Below are 22,324 nucleotides of genomic sequence, written 5' to 3' on the forward strand. Positions count from 1 at the left end.
ACAAGCTCTCCACATGCCTTTATTGCAGCAGGGACCGTGGGTGCCCACACCTCCACTCACATCACCCACCTGGGGCCACGCGGGAGGCACCTGAGGGCCAAGCCCCCATCCCACAGCCCCTGTCCCCAGCCTGGGGGGGGGACACACGGCAGCAGGTGACAGTCCCCAGCGCCTCCTCCACAGCAGCATCCCAGCTTCAGGGGCTGGAGCATCAAGCATCTCCTGGACGGGTGGTCTTGGCAAGGGTGGGTGACCCCATGGCCCCCTGCTCACAGCCACTGCAGGGAGAAGCCCTGGCTGAGGCTGATGCCGAGGTCACTCACAGTGAGAACCTGGGGAGGGAGAGGAGACATTTTGGGGTACAGCCTTGGCTGGAGGGAAGTGGAGAATGCCTTCCCCTACCCAGCTTGGCTGAGCTTCACTGCCCCTGAACCCTGGCGTGGCAGAAGAGCCACACTATGTCCTCACCCACCTCTTTGGTCATTAATCTTGTGACCCTTAGGGCTAGAAGAGGCAGGGTGGAGCCCCTCAAGATGGAGACTTCCACCCAGGACAGGGCACCCCAAGATGAGGCTGTACCTGGTTGTCCAGGTAGGAGAAGGGCTTCTCCTGGCCATTCAGAAGGACCTTGCTGGGCGGCTTCTGCACTCCGAAGATGCTCAGTGTGCCAATGGTGACATTGGTGGCCTCAGTGCTGGCATGGAGGACGGTGGAGGTGAAGATGTTCTGCAGGAGGGGACAGCATGAGCTCAAGGTGGCCAGATGCCACAGGACCCCCCACTCCTGCCCTCCCCACCACATCCCACCTGCGTGACATTGAACACCAGGTAGGAGTAGCTGCCCCGCTCGAAGGTGTCCAGGCTCTCGCCATCATCCCAGAAAAGGTCCCCCCAGGCAGTGGTACTCGAGGACAAAGCCACGATGAGGCGCAGGGGGTTCCCTCGAGTCGCCTCGCTGGTGGTCTCTGGTTTCTGGGGTTCAAAGACATGGGTTCTGTAGGGCTGTGAGCACTGGGGATGGGGGTCTGGGAGCTGAGGTGCTGGGGGACAGAACTCAGGGAGGTGACAGGTGGGCACTCACCTGGGTGGGCAGGATGGAACCCTCCCGGATATGCAGGTTGAGGTGCTCCAGGGGGGCTGACATCTTCAACATCTCCCCACTGCTGTTCACTGAGGAGCCCTGGGCAGGTGGTGAGATACAGGTGTGAGGGAGTCAGGGGCACAACAGGGTGCTCAGGCATGGGTCTGGGGAGCAGCCATCCCCACCCCTTCCTCCATCAGGGCTCGCTGGGCTCAGCCATGGTTTCCCACCCGCAGTCCCGAGATGGTTAAGCAGGGATCACCCAGTCCCTGGCCAAGTGCCATGGCGTTCCTCACCGTGTAGAAGTCGTACCACGTGCCTTGGGGGACATAGCCTGTGACCGAGTCCACCCCGGGCTCCAGCACCGGCGTCACCAGCAGGCTCCGGCCCCATAGAAACTGCCTGTCCAGCCCCAGGGTGGCCACATCCTGGGGGAACCTGTGGCAGGATGAAGACACTGCTCGATCAGCCCCTTCTCTGCGATTCAGTCCAAGCGTCTCCCCAGCTACTGGTGGGGATGGTCTTACTCAAAGAACAAGGGCCGAGCAACAGTGTCCCCTTGCAGGTGGGCATGGTGGAAAAGGGTGTAGAGGAAGGGCAGGAGGGAGTATCGGGTCAGCAGCACATCCTTCATGGCCGTCCTGGCCGCAGGGCTGAACACCGTCGGGTCCTGGGCCTGGGGGAGATGCAGGGAGTCAGCAGCCATCCCACCCCAACCCCACCTCCCACACCCCACATCCCCCATCCTGCATCCTCCATCTCGTGTCTCATATCCCGCATCCCACCCCTAGGACGCCTCCCACCGGGCACGCTGCCCTTGACCTTCTCGTTCTGGGTGTTGTGATTGCGAGCGAAGGGGTAGAAGGCACCGAGCTGCATCCAGCGGGTGCAGAGCTCCTCCGAGGTGCTGCCGGAGAAGCCGCAGATGTCCGCCCCCACCAGTGGGATGCCGAAGAGGCTGAAGCTCAGCAGCCCTGAGGGCAGGGACAGTCAACAGGGTGCAGGGAGTTACGGAGGTGTCTCCAAACAAGCAGAAAGCTCAATGGAGCTGGGAGTGCTGGTAGGGTACCTGAGTGCGTTCTGTGCCACCCACCTGGGATGGAGTAATACATGTCCTTCCACTGGCTCCGGTTGTCTCCCAGCCAGTGCCCTGAGTAGCGGCCCTGGCTGGGGAAGGTGGAGCGGGAGATGATGAAGGGACGCTTCCCCTGGATCTGGATCAAGGCACTGGAAAACAAGAGGGAGAGGAAGGGGCAGGAGGTGAGAGCAGCCCCCCAGGCATTTGCCTTATCCCACAACAGTTGAGGGAGAGGTCCAGGTTCAGCCCTGTGGCAGCCCTGCGGTGCTGGAGAGTTGGCCTGAGCAAAGGCTTGGCTCCAGGACCAGCCTCACCCACCCGTCCCTCCCAGAGCAGTGTCAGCTCCCCTCTTTTCCTGGGTCATTCTCACCCTGAAGGCTGCAAGCAGCCAGACTATGTCCCCTTGAAGTCAGGCACTCAAACTCCCATCCCCATCTGAGCAGGATTTTGCCCCATCCCATCCTCAGGCTGTCAGGAAGCAGGATGCTCAGGTACCTCGCAGTGGCTTTGGCTTCCATCAGCCCGTAGAGGTTGTGGAGGTTGTAGTGCACCGAGGCTTTCTGCTTTGCCGAGGCACACACTGTCTTGGAGGAGAGGGAATCGCCCAGCACGGCTGCCAGCAGAGAGAGCCCAGTTGGCACCCGGTGGTGGTGGGGTGCAGGGCATGTGGGCCCCCCACACTTGCTGGCTCTGGGTCAGCCCTCTCACAGGAGCCATCGCTGCCAGCCCAGTGCCAAAAGCTCACACAGATGGTCCCACCCTGCACCCTGACATGGCCCCAACAAGTGTGTAAGGCTTAGACACCGATACTGGCACATGCAAGTAGAGATGGAGACATTCAGGGTGTAAAACAGACAGAATGTCTCTCAGAAATAGTTTTCCCCCATCACACTCGGCAGAGATTTCAAAGCACACAGTACATGCCAGCACAGCCTTGTATCTCATTTTCCTCCTTACCTGGAGTGTAGGGTGGGCTGTCGAGCTCTCCTGGGGGGCAGCCGTCTTCAGACCCATCCATGAAGTTGGATGGCTCATTCATGTCCTAAGCAAAGAAAATTGTGGAGCAATTTCAAGCATGTGGTTTTGGGCATTAGTGGATAGACCTGGAAAAGCTGCAGACAGTCCTGCCAGGACACACACTGGGTGTGAGCTGAGGTGAGGCAGGAGGCAACCCAGGGGCAAGGAGGGACTTACGATCCAGAGGCCATCGAAGGGCACATGGGCATGGAAGTGCTGCAAGTTCTCCAGCCACCACTGGTGCGTGTCTGGGTTGGAGAAGTCTGCAAAGGCAGTATAACCAGGCCAGACCTGCAGGGACACCACAAAACCACGGGTTCATCAAGCAGGTGATTTCTGGGGAGCTGCCACCAGGAACAGGTACCACAGCATGGTGAAGGACCAAGGGGTGAAACAGGCAATAACCCAGAAATTAAATCCAGGCCAATGCTTTGAGTCCTGGATGCTACATACACAGCATACCCCTTCTTCCTCCATGGTACCAGGAGTATTGTAGTGCTGAGGACTCCCCACAGTCCGTGGGCAGTGACAGCTAAAGGAACGGCTGCTCTCCCTCCACTTGCACGAGCCCTGACACCACCTTGCCCAGGGCATGTCAGGGAAAAGCCATGATTTCTCCATGCTTTGCCTCATTTCAGGAATTTTAGCCAATTAATTTTCCCCCACGTTTTCAGGCTACAATAAAACCCCTTCCTTGGAAATGGCGAGGGAGAGATGGTGGGAGCAAACAGTCAGAGGGGTCAAACTGGGAGGGAACCACTGCGGAGCAGATCTGGAGATGCACTGTTCATCCCAGGCAACCTCCCCTCACACCAAAAACAGGAAGGGAGAGAAATCAGATGACCAGCCTTGGGCAGCACTGCTGACTCTGTTAAGCTCATATGACTTCCACAGGCTCCTCTGCTGGACAGGGGCTGGCTCCTGGGGTTGGTGAAGACACCAGAAGGTGACACATGATTACAAGGGCTGAGCCAGGCTCTGGCAATTATCCCAGAGAAGTCTCTTGGTCATTTGTCTTTCCCTCTACAGTAAGGGATGAAATCCCAACCCTGCTATTGCATAACCCACAGGGCTGAGATTTCCCCCTGGAGCTCCTCACCTTCCCGATTAGCGGCTGCCCTTGGGTGGTGTTGAGGAACAAGCCCCGTCTCAAGCCTTCATCAAAAGGCCAGTAGGAGCCGTGAGGGTTGGTGCTGCTGATGCCAGGATCCTAGGGACAGAGTAGAAGGTTAGTGCCATTCCAGGCAGACCATGGCTCCTTCCCCTGGCCAGACCGGAGTGATTCACAGAAGACAACCCAGACAGGGTCAGCCAGAGCCCAGACACAGAGGCTGTTTGCCCCAAGGGGAACAGAAACTTGCTTGGATGCTTCCAGGCATGTTTTCTAAAATGCCACTTCTGTAAGTCCCCAGGACACATTAGGATGTTTTGGGGAGGGGGAGGACAAATACGTGAAATCTTGCACTTATGCAAGAAATGTCAGGTCATGGACGGGCTTGGCTACTAAGGGGAGTTCAAAGGGGAGGAATCCAACCTTCCCCTGCAAGGACCCCAGCAAGCAGAACCCATGCCCCCATTCTTTGTAGAGGGAAGAAGGGAGATCCCAGCCAGGTCACAAGATCCCGGCACTCATGGGGATGTGGGAGCACCCGAGCTGAGCACCCACGAGTTAAACTGCCTGACCTACAGTTCCTCCATTCCTCCACCCATGGAGGTCAGAGGCACCTTGTACCCCTGCAGCAGACAGGAGCACATCATGAGAACCCGGCCTGTGTGTCCGTGGTCCCTGCATTAGGGGGATTTCCAGTGGCAGTTTACAGCTGCCCATCCAGCACTGGGGACCAGCCTCCCACAAAAATTCTTGGGGCTGGGGTTGATCAGCTGGAATTGTGAGCATCCCTTACACCTCTGTCTTACACCTCACATTCCAGCTCTGCAGCAAAGACAGCACAGGGGGAGAGGAGGGGGAGTACCAAGATCATAACGTAGCGCTGCCCATGTTTGTGGAGGTCTTCCACCAGCGAGGGGAGGGAGGCAAATTTCTGGGAATCGAAGGTGAAGTCCCGGTACCCATCCATGTAATCGATGTCATTCCACTGTGCATCCTGCGGGACAGAGGCTCAGGGATGAAGGATGGAGCCTGGACCCCCCACTCCACGGGTCTGAGGGATTACCTGGGGGATCTGGTAGTTCCTCATGGCTCTCACGGTCTGCCAGGTCCCATTGCTGGATCCATAGCCCCAGCGGCAGAGGTGGAAGCCGAGAGCCCAGAGGGGTGGCATGGCTGGGAAACCTGCAGTGGGAGAATGGAAGCATGGCTAGGGTGTCCCAAGATGACAGCAGCATCTCAAAAGGATAGGAAGGTAAGGGGAGAGGTGGGAAAAGGAGGTGATCGCTGACCCCTGATGTGCTGGGAGGGCTGGGGAAGGCTGATCCCTCCCCAGCTGGGAGGGATGGGGATGTGGTGAAGCTGGGGTGAGATGGGGATGTGAGCATGGGGAAGGTGCCTGCAGATAGCCATGGTGGGGTGTGGGCACTTACCTATCACCTGCTGGTACTGTTGGATGACCATGTTGGGATCGGGCCCCAGGAAGACATAAAAATCCAGCACCCCTCCAATGGTCCTCCAGGTCAGGCCCGGAGCAGGCTGCAGGGCCACCTCTTTGAGGGGGAAGGAGAAGAGAAAAAGACAGTGACAACTGGGGAGCAACCTCCAGACCTCAGCCCACATGATGGGGACCAGGCAGCACCACAAGCAATGCTCAGGGGAATAGACAAATCCCTGCCTTGCACTCAGTGGATGCTAAATGGGTGTCTGGAAGCTTAAATTATCACAGCCCATGGGAGATCAGTGGTTTATGCTATCTTAAAAATCTGCTCTTTAAGCTCAAAGCTGCACCAGCTTCCACTGCTAGACCAAGATCAAGCACGTGCAGTGCAGTGCTTTCCTTCATGTTCTCCCCCAAAGCCCCCTCCTAAGTGAATCTAGAGCTACTCGTACAAGAGAGTGTGTGGGAGCAAGGCCTTTCCTGGGAAGGGCTTTCCACATGAATGAGCCCTCGAACCTCAGCTCGGGTGGCTGCATCTCACACGAGCTCCTCTTCAGCAGCATGGCTGCAACAGATCCCAGTGCAGCTGGAGGTGCCAGAGCCCCGGTGTGCACAGCATCGCCCCAGCTGGCTGCAAGCAGCAGCTGCTGGGAGGGTTGGGTGGTCACCGGTGCCGTCCCCGACACGGCAGGAGCCCGCAGGAGCTGCTGTGTTACCAGCTGGCACACACGGGCAGATCCCACGGCCGCAGCTGGCGCGGCACAGCTGGGGAAACACGGGCAGCAGACGGCATCCTCGGCTGCACCCCAGCCATGCCACGCCGCCGGGCCTGGGGGCAAGGATGTTTCAGTAGAGGGGGGAATAGGCATGGACCTGCATGCAAGGCACTTGCTTTCCTGATGGCAACTCAGCAGCTGGGCGTGTGGTTAAACTGCTCGGCAGTTGCTAAAGAGCCTCGCTGTAGCCAGGAAACAGATGGCTGCGCTCAATAACGGAGCCATCAAACCACATCTTTCCCTTTTATGGCTTCCTCTTACCCCAGGTTCCCAAACTGGCCACTCCAGTAGTTCCCATCTGTCCCCACCTGCCAGGTCCTCCACCAGGGACCAGCTGGCCTGGGGTCCCCTAACACACCTACCCATCGCGTTGCTGTTGAGAAGGAAAACCCCATGAGCATCTCCACCCTCCTCCATCAGCAGGTAGAAGGGGTGAGCGCCGTAGAGGTTGAATGATTCCTGCAAGGAAGAGGTGCCAGGTAAGACAGCAGAGAGGGCAAAGCAGGAGAGCCCCATGTCACTGGGGGTGAATAAAAGGCCCCGAGCTGCATATGCTTCCACCACCTAACCAGGAACCTGTCACCCCTGTGGAGGACAAGGCAAGGGACGAGGATGGTTTCAGGGCTGGTGCTGAAGGCCATGGGAGGCTGCTTCTTCCTTGCTGTTCAGGGGCTACTGAGCCGGGCTGGGTGAGAGGGAAAGCCTCACCACAACACATTGCACGAGCAGCAGGGTGGAGCGGAAAACACCCGGTGCCCTCAGAGTGCCAAGAGCATTTTGCAATTGCTCTGAAATTCTCCCTGGCACATACCTGCCTGTCAGCCTTGATCATACCCCACCCCTCCCAGTGCTGCTGCCCACCCCTGCCATGTTTTCCCAGGGCTTGTCCAAAGCACAGGAGAGCAGCACCCCTGCCCTCACCCCCTGCACCCCTCTGGGGACAAGGCAGATATACCGTGGGAGCGACGTCGCGTGCCCACAGAGTGAGGGTATTCCAGTCCAGGCTGTGCAGGAGGCTGCCACGGTGCTCCCCCAGCCCATAGAGGAACCTGGATGGGAGTGATGTGGATATCTGGAGAAACTGGTCAGCGAAGATCAAGGGGGCCACAGTGGTGTTGAGCCTGCCAAGGTTACATTGAGGAAAAGAGAGGGTCAAGAGGGGATGCTGGGACCCACTGGGATCCATTTGCCCATCAAAAACTGATCTCTTCACTCTCGAAACATCCCAAGGGCCAGTGAAGCAGCATATGTCCCACCCCACATCCCGCCTAACACCTTGGGCCAGGAGTAAATTTGGGTCTGGCTGGAGGCAAGGCACAGACTGAGCCTAAACTAGTCTGACCCAGTGCGGCACAGCCTTCCCTTTGATACCAGAAGTTTCCACCCAGGTTATTATTAACCACCAAGGCGATATGGCAGTGGGGCTTCTCAGCCTGCTGTCACTGATAAGCAGCTCCCAAATACAGGACAGACCACAGTCACCAGCAAATGGGAAGGAGAAGGAAAAGATGGGATCCCAAAACACCCTGACCATACATCGCCCAGCTGTCAGTGCTTGTCAACAGCTTAGTGTGGGCAAAGCTGTGGAGGTGACAGAGAGCAGTACAGCAAAGTCACCAGCAGTCCTTTTCCACAAAAAGCCTGGAACTGTGAATGTCCCTATAGCTTCAACAGCCAGGGAAACCTGAAAGAAGCGTGAAATGGGCAAAGCCACAACCCTTTGTTGGCCCTTTTCCTGAGCCACCATGCTGCTCATTGGTGATGTGCCAGGGACCTGCACAATGTTTGGCTGGTGTAGGACCTCGGGAGGAATCAGGGCACTGGGAGGTTTTTGGAGAGGTGCTGATCCCACCCAGTCCTGCCATGGCCATAGCAAGGACATGGCCAGCCCAAGGGGCCAGGAAGCCATGTGCTGCTGCATCCCCATGTGAGCACTGCTAAAAAGATGCAAGACAAAAAGCAATAACTGGCTGGAGATCTTGCAAGCATGGGTTTTCCCTCTGAAAAACCACTGGAAAGTGTGCTGGAGCCCGCCTAGGGTTGGATAAGTTTCTCCCCACCTGCCACAGGATGAGGAGAAGGTGGGATCTTACAGCACTGTCCCCGTTGCTGTGCGCCGCAGCAGCACCCCAAAGGGATCCCAGGAGAAGTTCAGACTGTAGATGGGGTTTTCTGCCCTCTTCAACGCCCGGGGAACATCAAGGGGAACCTCGTACCGTGGGTTAGCCGCATCCGTTATCTGCAAAAGGGAGAAAAAGTGCTTTAAAGACCAGCAAGAAGGCAAAGGGCTGGAGATACTCGTTGGCCCCACACAGCCATGCCTGGAGCACAGTAGCTTCCACACTCGGTCACAGCAGGGGACAGTTACCTGTGAGATGACAGGTTCAAGGGTTAGGAGGGCAGCCATCAGGAACCTCACCTTGATGTGTAGCCGTGTGTCTGTCTCGAACTCCACATCCAGTCTCAGCATCTCAATGTCCCGGGGGTAATAGGCCTTCTCCCTTCGCACCAGCAACCCCACCATGCCCAGCGCTGTCTGGTTGAGACTCTCCAACGTATAGCTGGGGAAGTCAGGGGGATAGAAGCACCAGGGCACCCCCTGCTTGCCCTCTGCCGGCAGAGAGCTCTGGATGAAGCAGCACCCTCGGCTTTCACAGAGCTCCTGGGTCACCACCACCTGCCGCTCTGGGTAGCAGTCGAAGCGATGGCTTTCAGGCACGAGGAGACATTTGGGGGGTGGGGTGGGTCCGAGCCAGCCCCCCGACACTTGCCGCAGCACCCAGACGGTGATGGTGCTCAGCAGCACGGCGGCCACCAGCAGCCCGCTGCCCACCCAGCACGGGGCCATCCTCCCAGGGGCGGGGGGCATCGGGGCAGCCCCTTCCTCCTCCACCTGGCATCCTGCCGGCTGCGGCGTTGTCAGCTTCTGGTACGACTTCATCGTCCTGGTGCTGGATCGAAAGGGAGATGGAGGCAGGTGTGAAAGAAACAGAGGGGGAGAGCTCGCCCAAGCCTCAAGGACAGCTTCACTCTCTCCTGATGCCTCTGGTTCAGGCAGAGCCTGCCCACCTCAGCACCCTGCATCATCACATCTGCGCCTTCGGCTAAGATGCACATGGCAAACTCGGCAATGGAAGGCTTTGCCAAGGTCAGGTGGTCCTGATCCTGCTGAATGCGGGGAGATGCTGACAAACAACTCTCCATCAGCCCTAAGGGACAAAGCACCACCCACCTGAACCCCAGCTGCTTTCAGGGAGTGGCAGAGCAGCCCCTCAAGGAGTTTTTCCCAGGTCTGAATTTATGGACTGCAGCATTTCTGGAAGCTGCAAGCAAAATCGAGCTTGCTCTGCCTGTGGGAACAGAGGTGGGAGCCACGGCTCCAAGGTAGGGAGCATCCTCTGCTCAGGGTATTTTCTGCTCTGAGCATCCTCTTTGAGCATCCTCTTATCATCGCCCAAAGCCCTGAGTCAGAGGTTTTAGCTGCGGGCAGGGCTGGACAAGGGATGGCTGGGAGTATACCATCAGTCCTTGCCTCCCACTGATAAAACCTGATTCTAACAACCTCTCAGACAAACACCTCCTGGACTGTAAGCAAAGGAGACCCTCATGCTCCGGGTGAGTGCAGGGAGCAATGTCAGCACCTTAAATAAGAGACACAACAAGAGACACAACTTTCTTCTCTCCATCTCCTATCACAGGCGCTCAGACGCTGCCTTCCTCCACCCTACGACCTGCAACGGCTCAGCAAACGGCTGCATCCCCACCACAAACAGGTTTATTCCCCAGCAGCCCTCCCCAGGCTCGGCCACCACCGCAGCACAACCTGCCGGGGCCCGGCTGCGAAACCCCCTCGAGCGGCAGCGCCTCCGCCCTGTGCCACCGCCCGCCGCTTCCCCACGCGTGGGTGGCGGCCCCGGGGTGGCAGCGCCCACCCGCCGCGGCCACACGAACCCCCGAGGTGGCACCTCGGCGTGCCACCAGCCCAAGCTCCCCAGGCTCCTGCCCGGCCGCCCCGCCGCGGGGACACTGCGGGGGAACACACAGCGCCAGCCGGGCACGGGGATCGCCGCGCCCCGGGAGCCCCTGCCCGCCTGCGGGCCCCGCTCCGGCCGTGCCGGCGCTTACATACACGTGTCTCCTCTTGACATTGTGGCTGCGGGCGGGCAGCGGGGAGCGGGCGGGCAGCGGGCAGGCAGCGGGCAGCGGGCGGGCAGCGCTCCCGGCGCTGCAGCTCTGCCTGCTCCGCCGTAAACACCCGAGAAGCCGCCCCGCTCCTACCGCGCCTCTCTAGTAGCAGCGCATCTGCACACATAACGCCTCTCCGCTGTCTGATCGTCCGCTCGCCCCTCTCCTTTGTGCGCTTTGAGTGTTTTTTTTTATTTTATTTTCAATTTATTTTTAATATTTGTATCTAAACTCAACGCTGCTCAAAAGCGACAAGGTGGGGAATATGGGGGATCAGCGGTTTTTTTAGATTTTCCCCAGCCTGAATGCATGCAAGGTCTCTAAACCCAGAGTACAAATGCGTCTGTCACCCTTGTAGGTTGAGAGCACCTTACCCAAAGCAGAGTGAAAGAGGTCCCTGTGCTGAATCGTGTGTTGTGGCTTCAGGGAATCACTGTGGCTTCAGGATGTGTTTTGAGCACACAGCGGGTGGACCAGACCCACAAAACACCCACATCCCAGAATAAAACCCTTTTTCCATCCAGGTTTTCACCAGAGTTCCTGTCTCCCATGCACTTCTCTTCACCTGCTTAACAAATGTATAGAACTGCACAGGCTTTCCCACTTTTTGAGGGACTGGAGAGCTTCTCCTTGTTTACTATTGAAGGCCACTGCAGTCTAAAGGTCAGCAGCAAATGACAACACACCTTTGGAGCAGAGTTGCTTTCCTCAGGGAATGAAAAGAAAAAGCAACCTGTTGTGAACAGGACGATTCACCCAGAAACAGAATTTCAGGTGACAAGGCCGCTTCCCTCCTGCCATAAGCAGTCTGCCAAAACCATGTTGTTGCAAAGACAGGGGAAAATACCCCAATTCTGGTGAGCCCCATGTGTGGGGCTGTCACCACAGAGGATGAGATCAACCACCCAGGATGCAGTCAGTCCATCCCTCCTGCCTTCTGCCTCCACCCTCTTGTGGATGCCTCAGGGAAAAACCTTGGATAATACAGGATGGCTCTGGCCACTCTTGGTTATCATCACTCAGAGAGAGCACAGGGGCAGGTGGCTCTGTTGGGGACGTCAAAGGCCCCAAGGCTCCCACCACCAGCACCCCTCTCCTTGCTTGTCTTGGCTCTCTGAGCCACCAGAACCCTCCTGGATGTAAAGGAGATCTGGAGACAAATCTCAGAGGCATCAGTGGGGACCACAGGGATGGCTGAAATCTGCCTTCCGACCCTGAGCTCAACCCATCCCAGCACCCAGGGCAAGATTTCAGAGTGCAAATCTGGGAGAGGTGAAAGCCAGCACTTCATGCCACTGCACAGGAGCTTTAGCCAACCTCATTAGTCAATTCCAATAGTAAACAGGGATTTCTTAACATCAGGGTGGTGCATTCGCCTAAATCTTGCTCCAGCTGCCCAGATCTGTGGGGCTGTGCCAGAAATGGGGCTCTCCGTGTTTTCCAGCTCATGTTGTTCAAAGGGAGCAGCAAAAGATGGGATCTTATTCAAAGCCTCAACTATGACCCTTAGAGCTGCTCCAATAAGAATATCTGGCCCCAAGGCTGGAAAGCACAAAATGCACAGACTTTCTAATATAGTTACGGACACAAAAAAAATCAAAAGGAGCCCAGTTGTGATGGAGGCACTTGGGTTTGATCAATCACCCATGTTATTACATTTTTTGATGCATTACCATCAATGTTGGATGCTCCCAGGATCTGAAATGCCGCTCACACCCCAGGGGTCAGGGTGCTGTGTTAGCAGCTCACACAACTACACAAGGAAAGTGCAAGGATTGTGTTCAGGATCCAGCCCCGGGGCAGGATTTGGCTCTGCTGCAGGGCTTGGGGGGCTCCAGGACAGGCAGTGCTGGGCGAAGGCTGGTCCACAGCTGGTGAAAGAGGACAAGCCCTGCCAGCAGCTGCCTCAAGGAGCCCGGGGACCAAACCAGGCCCTGAGCACCCCTGAGAGCCTCACAATGCCCGAGACATATTTCCCCACCTCCGTCTGTCCCACATCAAGGCCAAGTACAAAGTGCTGCACCTGGGTTAGGGTCAATATAGGCTGGGGGATGAACTGATCGAGAGCAGCCCTGCCAAGGACTTGGGGGTGCTGGTGGGTGAGAGGCTGGACATGAGCCAACAAAAGCATTGTGGCCAGCAGGTTGAGGTGGGTGATTCTGCCCCTCTGGTCTGTTCTGGTGAGAACCCACCTGGAGTGCTGTGTCCAGCTCTGGGGTCCTCAGCACAGGAAGGACAGCGACCTGTTGCAGTGAGCCCAGAGGAGGCCACCAAGTTGATTAGAGGGATGGAACAGCTCTCCTAAGACAAAAGGCTGAGATAATTGCAATTATTCAACCTGGAGAAGAGAAGGCTCTGGGGAGAACTTATTGCTTCCTTTCCCAGTCTGAAGGGAGCCTGCAAGAAAGTTATAGAGGGACTTGAAAAGGGCATATGGTGACAGGACAAGGGGTAATGGCTTCACACTGACAGAGGGCAGGTTTAGATTAGATGTCAGGAAAAAATTCTTCCTTATGAGGATACTGGGCCACTGGCACAGGTTGCCCAGAGAAGCTTTCCCATCCCTGGAAGTGTTCAAGGCCAGGTTGGACAGGGCTTGGTACACTCTGGTCTAGTGGAAGGTGCCCCTGCCCATGGCAGGGAGGGTTGGAACGTGATGAGCTTTAAGGTCCCTTCCAACCCAATCCATTCTATGACTCTATGAAATGTGTGAGGGTGCAAAATCTCACGGCTACCCCGTGCCCTTTCCATCGGGGATGATCCAAACAGGCTGGAGCTGTTAGAGAAGGGTGAGCCCCGTGGTGGGGTGGGGTGCGGTGCTGGGCCCTGTGCACTGTGGAGGAGACAGGAATGAGGATGTGGATTGGGATGTGGATCTGGATGAGGGGGGATGAGGATGGGGGTGAAGATGGGGATAGAGATGAGGATGGAGATGTGGATCGGGACGGGTGTGGGGAACGAGGATGGGAATGGGAATGAGAATGGAAATGAGCATGGGGATGAGGATGGAGATGGAGATCGGGATGAGGATGGAGATGTGGATGGGGATGGGAATGAGGATGGAGATAGGGTTGAGGATAGGATGAGGATGGAGATGTGGATGGGAATGAGGATGGGGACTTGGATCGGGATGAGGGGGGGATGAGGATGGGATGGGAATGAGGATGGGAACGAGGATGCAGACAGGGATGAGGATGGCGATGTACATCGGGACGAAGGCAGGGACGGGGATCGGCTACGTGCCGAAGGCAGCGCCGCGCCCCGCCCCGCGCCCTTCCCCATGAATGAACGGCGCGGGCGGTGCCGGCGGTGACGCGGCCGCGGGGCCGGGCCGGGCGGTGACGCGGCCGTGACGCGCCATGCCGGAAGCGGCGGGGGCGCTGGTTGGTCGGCGGCGCGGCGGGGGGGAGGCGGCCGCCCCGCGCTTGTTGTTGTCCGCGGGACTCGCTGGCAGCGAGGGAGGAGGGAGCCGCGCAGCGCCCCCGCCGCCGCCCCCGCGCCCCCCTCGCCCCCGCCGCCGCCCCCGCCACGGGGCGCTCCCGCCGGCACGCAGGTGAGGAGCCGCCCGGGGCGCGGCGCGGCGGGGGCGAGGCGGGTGGGTCGGAGTCGGGAGCGGGGGGTGGCCGCGCGTTGCCCGCCGATCGCGGCGGGGAGGGGGGGGAAGGGGCGGCTCGGCCCGGTCCGGCCCGGTCCCCGCTCGGTCCGGTCGGGTCCGGTTGGGCGCGGGCGGGCGGGGCGGGCGAGGTAAAAGTGCTGAGTCACCACCGCGCCGGGCACGTGGTGCCGCCGCCCCTCGCACCGGGCCGGGCCGGGCGCGCACGTGGGGCCCGCGGGGGGCGAGGGGCGGCGGCCCCGCCGTGGGGGGAGCGGGGAGGGAGAGGGGTCGGGGAGCGCTGCCCGCGCCCGCCGAGTGGCCCCCGAAACCCCCGGGGGGGCGGGGGCGCGGCGGCCCCGCGGTCACACCTTCCCCGTCCCCTCGCACCGGCGCGGGGCCGGCAGCGCTCAGCGCCCGCGGGACGGGGCCGGCGGCACCCCCGCACCCCCGGGGACGCGGGGCCAGGGGTCCCCCGGCTGTGCGCCGGGGTGATGCTTTCCCGTCTCTTGTTGTTATTTTTCTCCCCCCGCCGCCCCCGAGGATGAGCGCGCTGCCTGCTTCTGCCTTTGAATGGCTCTTAAAATACATGTGAGGAAACCTGTTGTGACGCCGCGCGCTCCGCTGACTAAAAATAGCAGCTTTTGTAGTACGGAGGGAGCCGGGGCGCAGCCGGGGACGGGCAGCGTGGCCGCGGCGGTGGCCGGGCGTGGTGGCAGCTCCGGGAGCCGCTCTCTGGCCCCGGGTTATCGGGCAGGAGCAGCCGCCGGCGGGAAACGCCAGGCGGGAGCCTCGCTGCCCGTCGGATGGGCTGGGGGTCAGGGCTTATCTCTGCTGAGCACAGCTGCTTTTTGGGTCGAAAGAGCGAGAGGTGCGTGCTGTGTTCAGGCTGGTCCCGGAGCCTGCGGGGAGGGATGCGTGTGCATGGGGCCGCCCCGAAAACGGGGCGCTCTGCGGCCGCCCAGGAACTGGCAGTGGGAGGAAAGGGGACGGTGACATTCTGGGAGCGGGCACGGCCGCGTGACTCTCTGGTGGGTGCGGGACGGTTTGGGGATATAATCAGAAGTGGGGTGGGTGGGGGAACCTCTTCAAGCTCCCCGTGACGGCAGTGGCATGATATGGGAAAACATCCAGGCCACGAGTGAGGGGAACCGAAATCTCCAAATTCTCAGTGTGCCAGGGTCTGTTTGCTTCCTCCTCTTCCTCAGGCTGAGAGCCTGCTCCCTTCCCTCGTGGGCTGCTCCGTGGAGGATTCATTTTACGGATTCTGCTGAAAGCAGGCCATGAGGTCTCAAATTAGGAACGAGCCCCCTTTGGGCAAAGTTGTTACAGAAAAGGGAAAGGCCTCCATTTTCGCTTTCACCTGGCCGCCCCCTCCTTTGCCAGCGCACCTAAAGCTGAGCTGGGACTGCGGAGGGCGGAGAGAGCCAGTGAGAGCAAAGTGTTTCCCTGAAAAGCTGCACGCCCTTTTCTTGCACTTTCAGTTTTTATAAGCCCTGTGGCGGATAAGCTCAGCCCTGCGCCCCAGCCCAGCGTGTCGTGCCGTGGTGCTGTCGGGGGGTTTTAGGAGCGAATGAGTTTTACCTTGTGATTTTTTTTTTTCCCACTGATGAAAGGCGCGCGCGTCCCTCCGCTTTTCCCCCCTCTCCTTCCGTGTGTCCTCCCGGTGCTGCCTGCGGAGAACCCTTCCTCGAGCCTTCCTCGTGCAGTCACTTCCTAGGGGTGATGGACGCCGCGGCTGCCCAATGGCAGCGCGCAGGGCTGCGCGGCACCGGAGTTAACTCTGCTCCTGCCCGGCCGAGGTGCCGGACGTCGGGCTGGCGGCGACGGGGCTGCTGCCGCAGGGTTGGGCACACCGTGACTCCCGCCGTCAGGACACTCTGCAGGCTCTGAGCCTGTCAGGGCTTGGAACCTGAGCCCTCTTAAATGTTCCCCTGCTGTATTACTCCAGGCTCGTGCCTTGCTTCAGAAGTGTTTCTGAACCAGAGACAGAAATTTGTTGGCAATTTGGTTTTGTTGTTTTTTTTTTTTTGCTTGCCTGTCAAGGACAGCGTGCTTTGTCATGTTTTATGTCATTTCTGCGCCGTCGCCCGTCTCGGCAATCTGTTGCAGCACAGAGTTCAGTACTGCTGTGTGCCTCCTGAAAGGGAAAAATACAGATCAGCTTGATACACTCTGATTTCCATCAGCATTGGGAGATGATTAATGGCGTGGAATGTGCTGCAGGACTTGGTATTGAAAATCTCTAGCTGTGTGAGATGTTTGGGAAGCAAAGAAAGGACAGCTGGGAGCTCTGGCCCCTGCGGCAGTCGGGGTTTGTGGGATAAGCTTGCTCGCTGATCATTTTTGTAAACATCCAGCTGTGAAATACTTGAGCGGTGCGAGCACTTTCAATTATCAGGAAGTTTCAGGCTCAGCACCCTGTAGAGATGAACATGCAGTTTCCACTTCTGTCTCAGCTATTGTTTGAGGCTATCTTCAAACTTCGGCAGAGAGTCTTCCAAGCATGAAGCAAGCACAAGCGATGCAATGCTCTGTGACCATCAACCCAAGGACTGGGGGGGAAAGGCAGTAATGAGAGCGATTGCCCTGCCACTGTGCTCCCAAGCAGAGGGACAGTTTGCATCGTGGATGCCACTGCTTTGCGATATTGCAGGACGCCAAATAGTGATGCCACTATGTTCCACTGTTAGCAGTCGGTGAAGGTGTCTGACTTGATGGCTGGCACGTGGGGTCAGGAGCAGCAAAGTCAGGAACCCCAGTCCCAGCTGTGCCCCAGGATCTGGCTGTGCGTCCAAGCAAGTTATTTGTTGCTTGGTGGCTCGTCTTGTGTGGCTGGGGGAGATGCATCTCTGGGCTAGTGATTGCTGAGGTGTAATTCCAGTATATCTCTGTCACCACATTTTATAAGTGTGTGATGGAAGAAGTGCTGTAAGCTTGTCAGTACCAGGGCTGGCTGTCACATACCTTTCCCCTTCAGCCACCTCCTCCATGAAGTTTCAGAGGTGACACACAGGCGTACCCGCCTGGTACTCCATATCCCTGCTCCCTAACCACAGGCTCTCTGCAGCATCTGACTAGGTTGTTTACCAAACCACTGAAGATTATCTGATCCGTGTCCAGGCTTCCCCAGAGAGTGCCTCAGAGAGCTGTGTCCTGGCAGCTCTTAAATGTGCTCTGAAGGTTCCTGAATCTCCTCTTTGCTGTTGGATGCTGGTTCCGATCCATAAGGGAAATGGAAAGCTGGCCAGCTGGGCGAGGGCTGCGTGGAGCTCCTCTAGAACAGTAAACAGTGACTCACCCCCTCCTTGTGTCTTCTCTCTCTTCATGTCAAATATATTGCCTCGCATATGCTTCTCTACTCTCTGATTCACACCACCAGCCTGTCCCTCCCCGCTCTCATTACAAATGAGTGACAAGCGTCAGTCTGCCTTACAGGATGTGTGAAGGTTGTCAGAGCAGGAGAATGGATTTTTGAATGATGGGGAGAAGGATGGTGCTCTGCCTACCATGCTGCAATGTGCTGGAAATCCATGTTGTGCCTCTGAGTGGCAGAGGCACGGCGATGAAGATTGAAGCATCTGTAGTTCCCTTCACCTATCAGCTCAGATATCCTCGGTAGGCACGTCCGTTTGGCTGCTGCTCTGGAGCTGGGAATAACTTGCGGATAAATGAGAAATTTAAACAGCTGCCTAGGAATTAAATGGCTGCATTTGGGAATGAGTAGAGTGTTCCCTGCATAGCTGTTGGTGCTGTATTGAGACGTGATGGCAGAGATCCCCGTCGCTGCTTGAACCTTGCGCTGTTTTTCTGCCCTCGGGAAGTTGTCGCTGGCTTGGCGGAAGGTGAGGGTTGCATGTTTTCAGTTTGCTGTATGTGTGTGAGAATGGAAGCTAAACACCAGCAGGGCTGCCTGCCAGGTGCTCATGTTCTGGCCAGGGTTGTCTTTCAGCGTAGAAAGAGTTTTAAAATTCGAGTTCATCTCCAGTTGTTGGGTGTCGGCAGCGACTTTATAGTAATTCCTTAATGTGTAACGCTCTTGGAAAGCCCTGTAGCGTGGAAAGTCTGAAATCTCACTCTGGCATGTTTTCTTTCTTAATTGCAAGCCTTGTGTGGAAAGCTGTGTCCTGCTTCTGCCTGAGTCAGGCTTTCTGCTGTCTTTCCCTTTCGAAGCAAAGGAACTGCAGATCTCTCGGTGGTCTAAGCTGAGACTGCCAGGCTTAGGATGTCAGCTGGAGACCTCCAGGTTTTTGGGAGGATGCTGTAAGAGGCATAGGAGTTGTCTGGGGGAGGGAGAGGGCGTTGGCAAGGCTGTCAATGGGTAACTTTATTGCAGAATTACAAGGGCTCTTTATGTAACCCACAGTCAAAACACTTGCTGTAAATACGAGCGTGAAGCTGCTCTGGAAAAGCCTTTTCCCCTCACAGTTGGTGTATTACTACTCACTGCTTTATTGATGTAGCGTTCAAAGTGTGTCGTACTGCTTACAGAGCAGGATGTAACACGGTCCTTGTTCCAAAAAGCTGAGCTCCTAATTTTAGATGTGATGCAGCAAACGCAATTAAGGAAAGAAGGGCAGGAGTAGGGTAAAGACTAAAAGGGTTCTAATAATCAAATTGCAGGCAGGTTCCCAGAAGACCCCTGTGCAGCATGTTTAGGGAATGTTGCTGGGTATGACTTGTTTGTGGAATGGTTTATGATTTTGTTGTGGATTTTGCTTCCTATCTGTGGGAGATGCCATGCTGATTTTAGTAGCTTGTTAGTAGCTGAATAGTCCCAAATAGTTCTGATGGGAAGGAGTTAGTAGATGGGGAGATGGAGCCTGAGGCCCTGGAGGGCTGCTGGTGAGGGTTGTGAGTGTAGTTGTATTGGTTTCGAGCAGAGCCTGGACCACATCTGTGCCTTCACCTAGTGCAGAGATAAGACTCTTCCTGGCACTGGAGTCTTGAGTGTGAGGCTTGAGCCTGATTGAGTATTTCTACTTGTGTTATGGAACCCTGCCCTTTGGGTCGGGGCAGCCCCCAGTCTCCCACCCTTCAAGAGGGTCTGGTATCACTATTCCTTATGGTGCCCTGAACCTTCTCATTCATTTCTGTGCCAGCAGTGGCTCTGGCCCATCACCCCTGGTGCAGTAGGATGGATCCCTGCCTATCTTGGGAGGGTGCCCTGGTGTGCAGGGGGAGACAGGTGTGCAGCAGAAGACCCTGTACCGAGCATCTGTGCTGTCTGTCCTCTGAGGAATGTGCAGGGTAAGGAGCTGTTGCTTTGGTGACATGGAGCAACAGGTGACCAGAAGGGATTTCATCATGCAGAGCTGGAGCATTGCTTGGGGTGGCAGGTGAGCCCACATGCTGACCCCCTCTGGAGGAAACCTCCCCCCTCGGTTCGTGTTTTCCATGGTACTTTACATTTCTTTCCATCTCTGCGCAGCCAAGTGGCCCCGTTCAGTTTTTCCATCGGCTGGCGTAGAAAACGCTTTGAAGACGCGCTGGGTGAGGATCAAAAGGCTTTTTGTGCAGTTGGTGGGTGTGACACGAGGCTGTCGTTGGCCTCCCCCTCCTTTTTGCCTTTCCTTTTCCGGCGTTAGCAGCGCGGCGTGCGGCCAGCGCGCCCAGCGTGCCCCTTCCCTTGTAGGGATGGGGGTGGCGAGGGAGGGGGGATGCCGCTGAGGGAAGGAAGAGTTTCTGATGCTGTGGGAATGTGAGCGCTCAAACTCTGTAAACAGCTGGTGACTCACTGCATAACTATGGCACCAACTGCCTGCGGCCCGGCGCTGCGCCTCTGCAGGGAGGGGGCTGCCGGCCCTTTCCTCTACGCACTGGCAGCGCCTCTGCGCTCCTCAACTCTGAGACGAGTCCTCCTGGCCAAGACAAGGAGCTTTTTCCTTCCTCCCGACTGCTAGGGCCTACGTCTGCGCCTCCGGCCGGGAGGTAGGGGTGGGCAGCAAATGCCTGGTGTGGCAGGGAGGCGATGGATGGACGGCAAAAGGGCAGTGCTGGGATCTGAAGAAGTGCCTGTGCTCGCAGGGGATCCTGCCCTTCTGAAGAGCACAAAGTGTGGCAGGTGCTCCCCCATCCTTTGGAGGCAGCTGCAGGGGGCTGAGACTTGCCCCTGTGACCAGCCCAGCGAGGCAGGGGCTGCAATTTGAGGTCTGCCTGGGGTGGGGTTCGGTGCTGGAGGAGAGCAGGGAAGGACTCGGTGATGCTCTAGAAAATGCAGTGCACACCAGTTGCTGTAAGTGGTCCATTCATCACGGAGCATCTTGGCTTGTGCGCTGTGCGGCTGTCCTTGTCCCTCCTCCAGACATGGAGAGCTGTGCTGTCTCGGGCTTAAAAATAGAGGAGGCGCCTAAATACACTCCCTAATATCTAGGATAGTATCTTGCAGCTCTGCACTTACAGGATTATTTTTTTCCTCTCCTGCTCTTCATCTTGATCTTTACGTAAGTCGTGTGATGATGAGGTGTCTTGACTGATAAAATTCAAGTGACAGCAGCACGGGCTGAGCCAGCACCTTCACCCACCCAGCTCCCAACCAGTCCTCACGCCCCACCTTTTCACCCCCCAAATCCCACTACCCCTGTTTGCAGATATGAATGAGTTTGTTTACTCTCCGACGACCTCGTGATGTCTTTGCACAGACATGACCTGAAGTCATTATTGCTTTTGGGCTTCTCTGTTTCCATGGTGACTGTCTCCGGGTTGGCTACTTTCCCAAGGTCACCATGGCAACTATCAGAAGGGAATCATGCTTGGGATGCTTTGGCTGGATTTTTCATGAATGATTAGGATGTGTGACACGATGCAGACGTGGAAATGGGGAGGGTTTGGGCTGGGCTGGAGAAGGTGGGGGGAGAGAGAGGACTCCCGCCAGACAGGCTGCACTCTGCGGTGCTGCGGGTGTGCAGCCCTCGAAGCCGCCCTGCGTCGGGGGGGCCCGGCGCCTCGCCCCCTCCCCGCTGGGGAGCCATAGGCAGAGGCTGTGATGGTGGCGCGGTTGTGGTCGCCTCGCTCGCGGTAGGTACCCGTCGGAGCGTCGTGCTGCCATCACCGCAGGGCAAAGGGTTTGGGTGGAGGTGCGGGCAGGTGAATTTTCGGCAAGGCGCTGGTCGAAGGGGTGTAGTCACCAGCTAAGGTGAGAGTGAAGGGCAGCGTCGCGGCAGGGGACAGTCTGCCTGTCGATGGACATGCCTCCACGTCACTAGATACATCAGGCAGGTCGGCTCTCACAGCCCGGGGCTGGAGGATCGGGAAGCAACAGTCTTGGTGTGTTGGGAGAGGCAAACTCCTGCCTGGCTTTGTTATCGGGGGCTTTTGTTTCTGTTGTTCGGGTTTTCTGGTGGCGTCTCCTTTGGGTGGGGACAGCGCTGGAAGCAGGTTACAAACCAGGCAGCTTCTTTCTGGGTTGCTGGTTCAATTTCGAGCTGGGTTAATAATCATCAAAATAAGAATGAAGGGAGTTGTTGTCTTGTGGCTTTTCAGTGCCTTTTATGAGCGGAGGTAACTCTTAATTCAGTCCCTAATAGGCTATTTGGAGCGTCTGGGATTCCTCCGGAGGGAGGTGGCGGGGCCTGAGAGGCCACGCTCTGTGCTCCCCTTGGGAAGGGGTGGCACATGGCAAGGCGGTGTGTGGTGCTTAGTGTGACTCTTGTTTATGGGTGTCCTTCCCCCTCCTCCCTGCCCTGTCTTCCCTGCTGGATCTGTAGTTAATAGCAAAATATGAGGTCTTAAGTGTTGGGAAGCAATGCGCTTGTCAACACAAATGTCTGAATCCATCGCAGTGCTTCAAACAACTGTGTGGTTATTTCTTCCAGTGGTGGTCGAGTTGGGAGTTTGGGCCACCGTGTTTGGTATCTTCTTCCTGCCTTCATCTCTGAGATTAACCTATAAATCTTTTTTTGTTTTCCCAGTTGCAATTTCTGAGCAGTTTTGTCCGGAAGACTGTGCTCAGGTTATGACGACTAATCCCAAACCGAACAAGGCATTAAAGGTAGGCAAGAAGGCTGGGTGAGTGGGGCTGGGTGGCCAGGGAGGCTGTTGTGGAACT

General features: G+C 57.2%; 2 protein-coding genes across 5 annotated transcripts in view; one reads left to right on the forward strand and one right to left on the reverse strand.

Annotated features, from left to right (window-relative positions):
* Positions 1 to 16,100, reverse strand: LOC135423164 (lysosomal alpha-glucosidase-like). 3 transcript variants are annotated; one of them, XM_064673139.1, is made up of 20 exons: positions 15,862 to 16,100; positions 8,920 to 9,451; positions 8,594 to 8,739; positions 7,456 to 7,621; positions 6,863 to 6,959; positions 5,717 to 5,836; positions 5,350 to 5,468; positions 5,149 to 5,280; positions 4,275 to 4,385; positions 3,353 to 3,466; positions 3,116 to 3,200; positions 2,654 to 2,771; positions 2,174 to 2,307; positions 1,903 to 2,054; positions 1,608 to 1,756; positions 1,377 to 1,518; positions 1,081 to 1,179; positions 807 to 971; positions 580 to 726; positions 1 to 332 (listed from the first exon to the last, which is right to left on the reverse strand). In XM_064673139.1, the coding sequence occupies exons 2-20, from the start codon at positions 9,439 to 9,441 to the stop codon at positions 270 to 272; spliced, it is 2,781 nt and encodes a 926-aa protein (XP_064529209.1). In that variant the 5' UTR covers positions 9,442 to 9,451; positions 15,862 to 16,100; the 3' UTR covers positions 1 to 269. The 3 variants fall into 3 exon arrangements, with proteins under 3 accessions (XP_064529209.1, XP_064529208.1, XP_064529207.1); XM_064673138.1 differs by lacking the exon at positions 15,862 to 16,100 and adding an exon at positions 10,630 to 10,759; XM_064673137.1 differs by lacking the exon at positions 15,862 to 16,100 and adding an exon at positions 10,626 to 10,696.
* The window catches only part of MAFK (MAF bZIP transcription factor K), a 14,191-nt gene continuing 5,970 nt past the window's right edge, over positions 14,104 to 22,324 (forward strand). The window contains exons 1-2 of one of the 2 annotated variants that reach the window (XM_064673148.1): positions 14,104 to 14,238; positions 22,188 to 22,267. In XM_064673148.1, coding sequence (XP_064529218.1) covers positions 22,232 to 22,267 — 36 coding nt within the window. In that variant the 5' untranslated portion in view covers positions 14,104 to 14,238; positions 22,188 to 22,231. Of the gene's footprint in view, positions 14,239 to 21,181; positions 21,295 to 22,187; positions 22,268 to 22,324 lie in introns of those variants that run through there. The other variant, XM_064673149.1, reaches the window with a different exon arrangement.

Source organism: Pseudopipra pipra, chromosome 16 (assembly GCF_036250125.1).
Source record: "Pseudopipra pipra isolate bDixPip1 chromosome 16, bDixPip1.hap1, whole genome shotgun sequence".
NCBI lineage: Eukaryota > Metazoa > Chordata > Aves > Passeriformes > Pipridae > Pseudopipra > Pseudopipra pipra.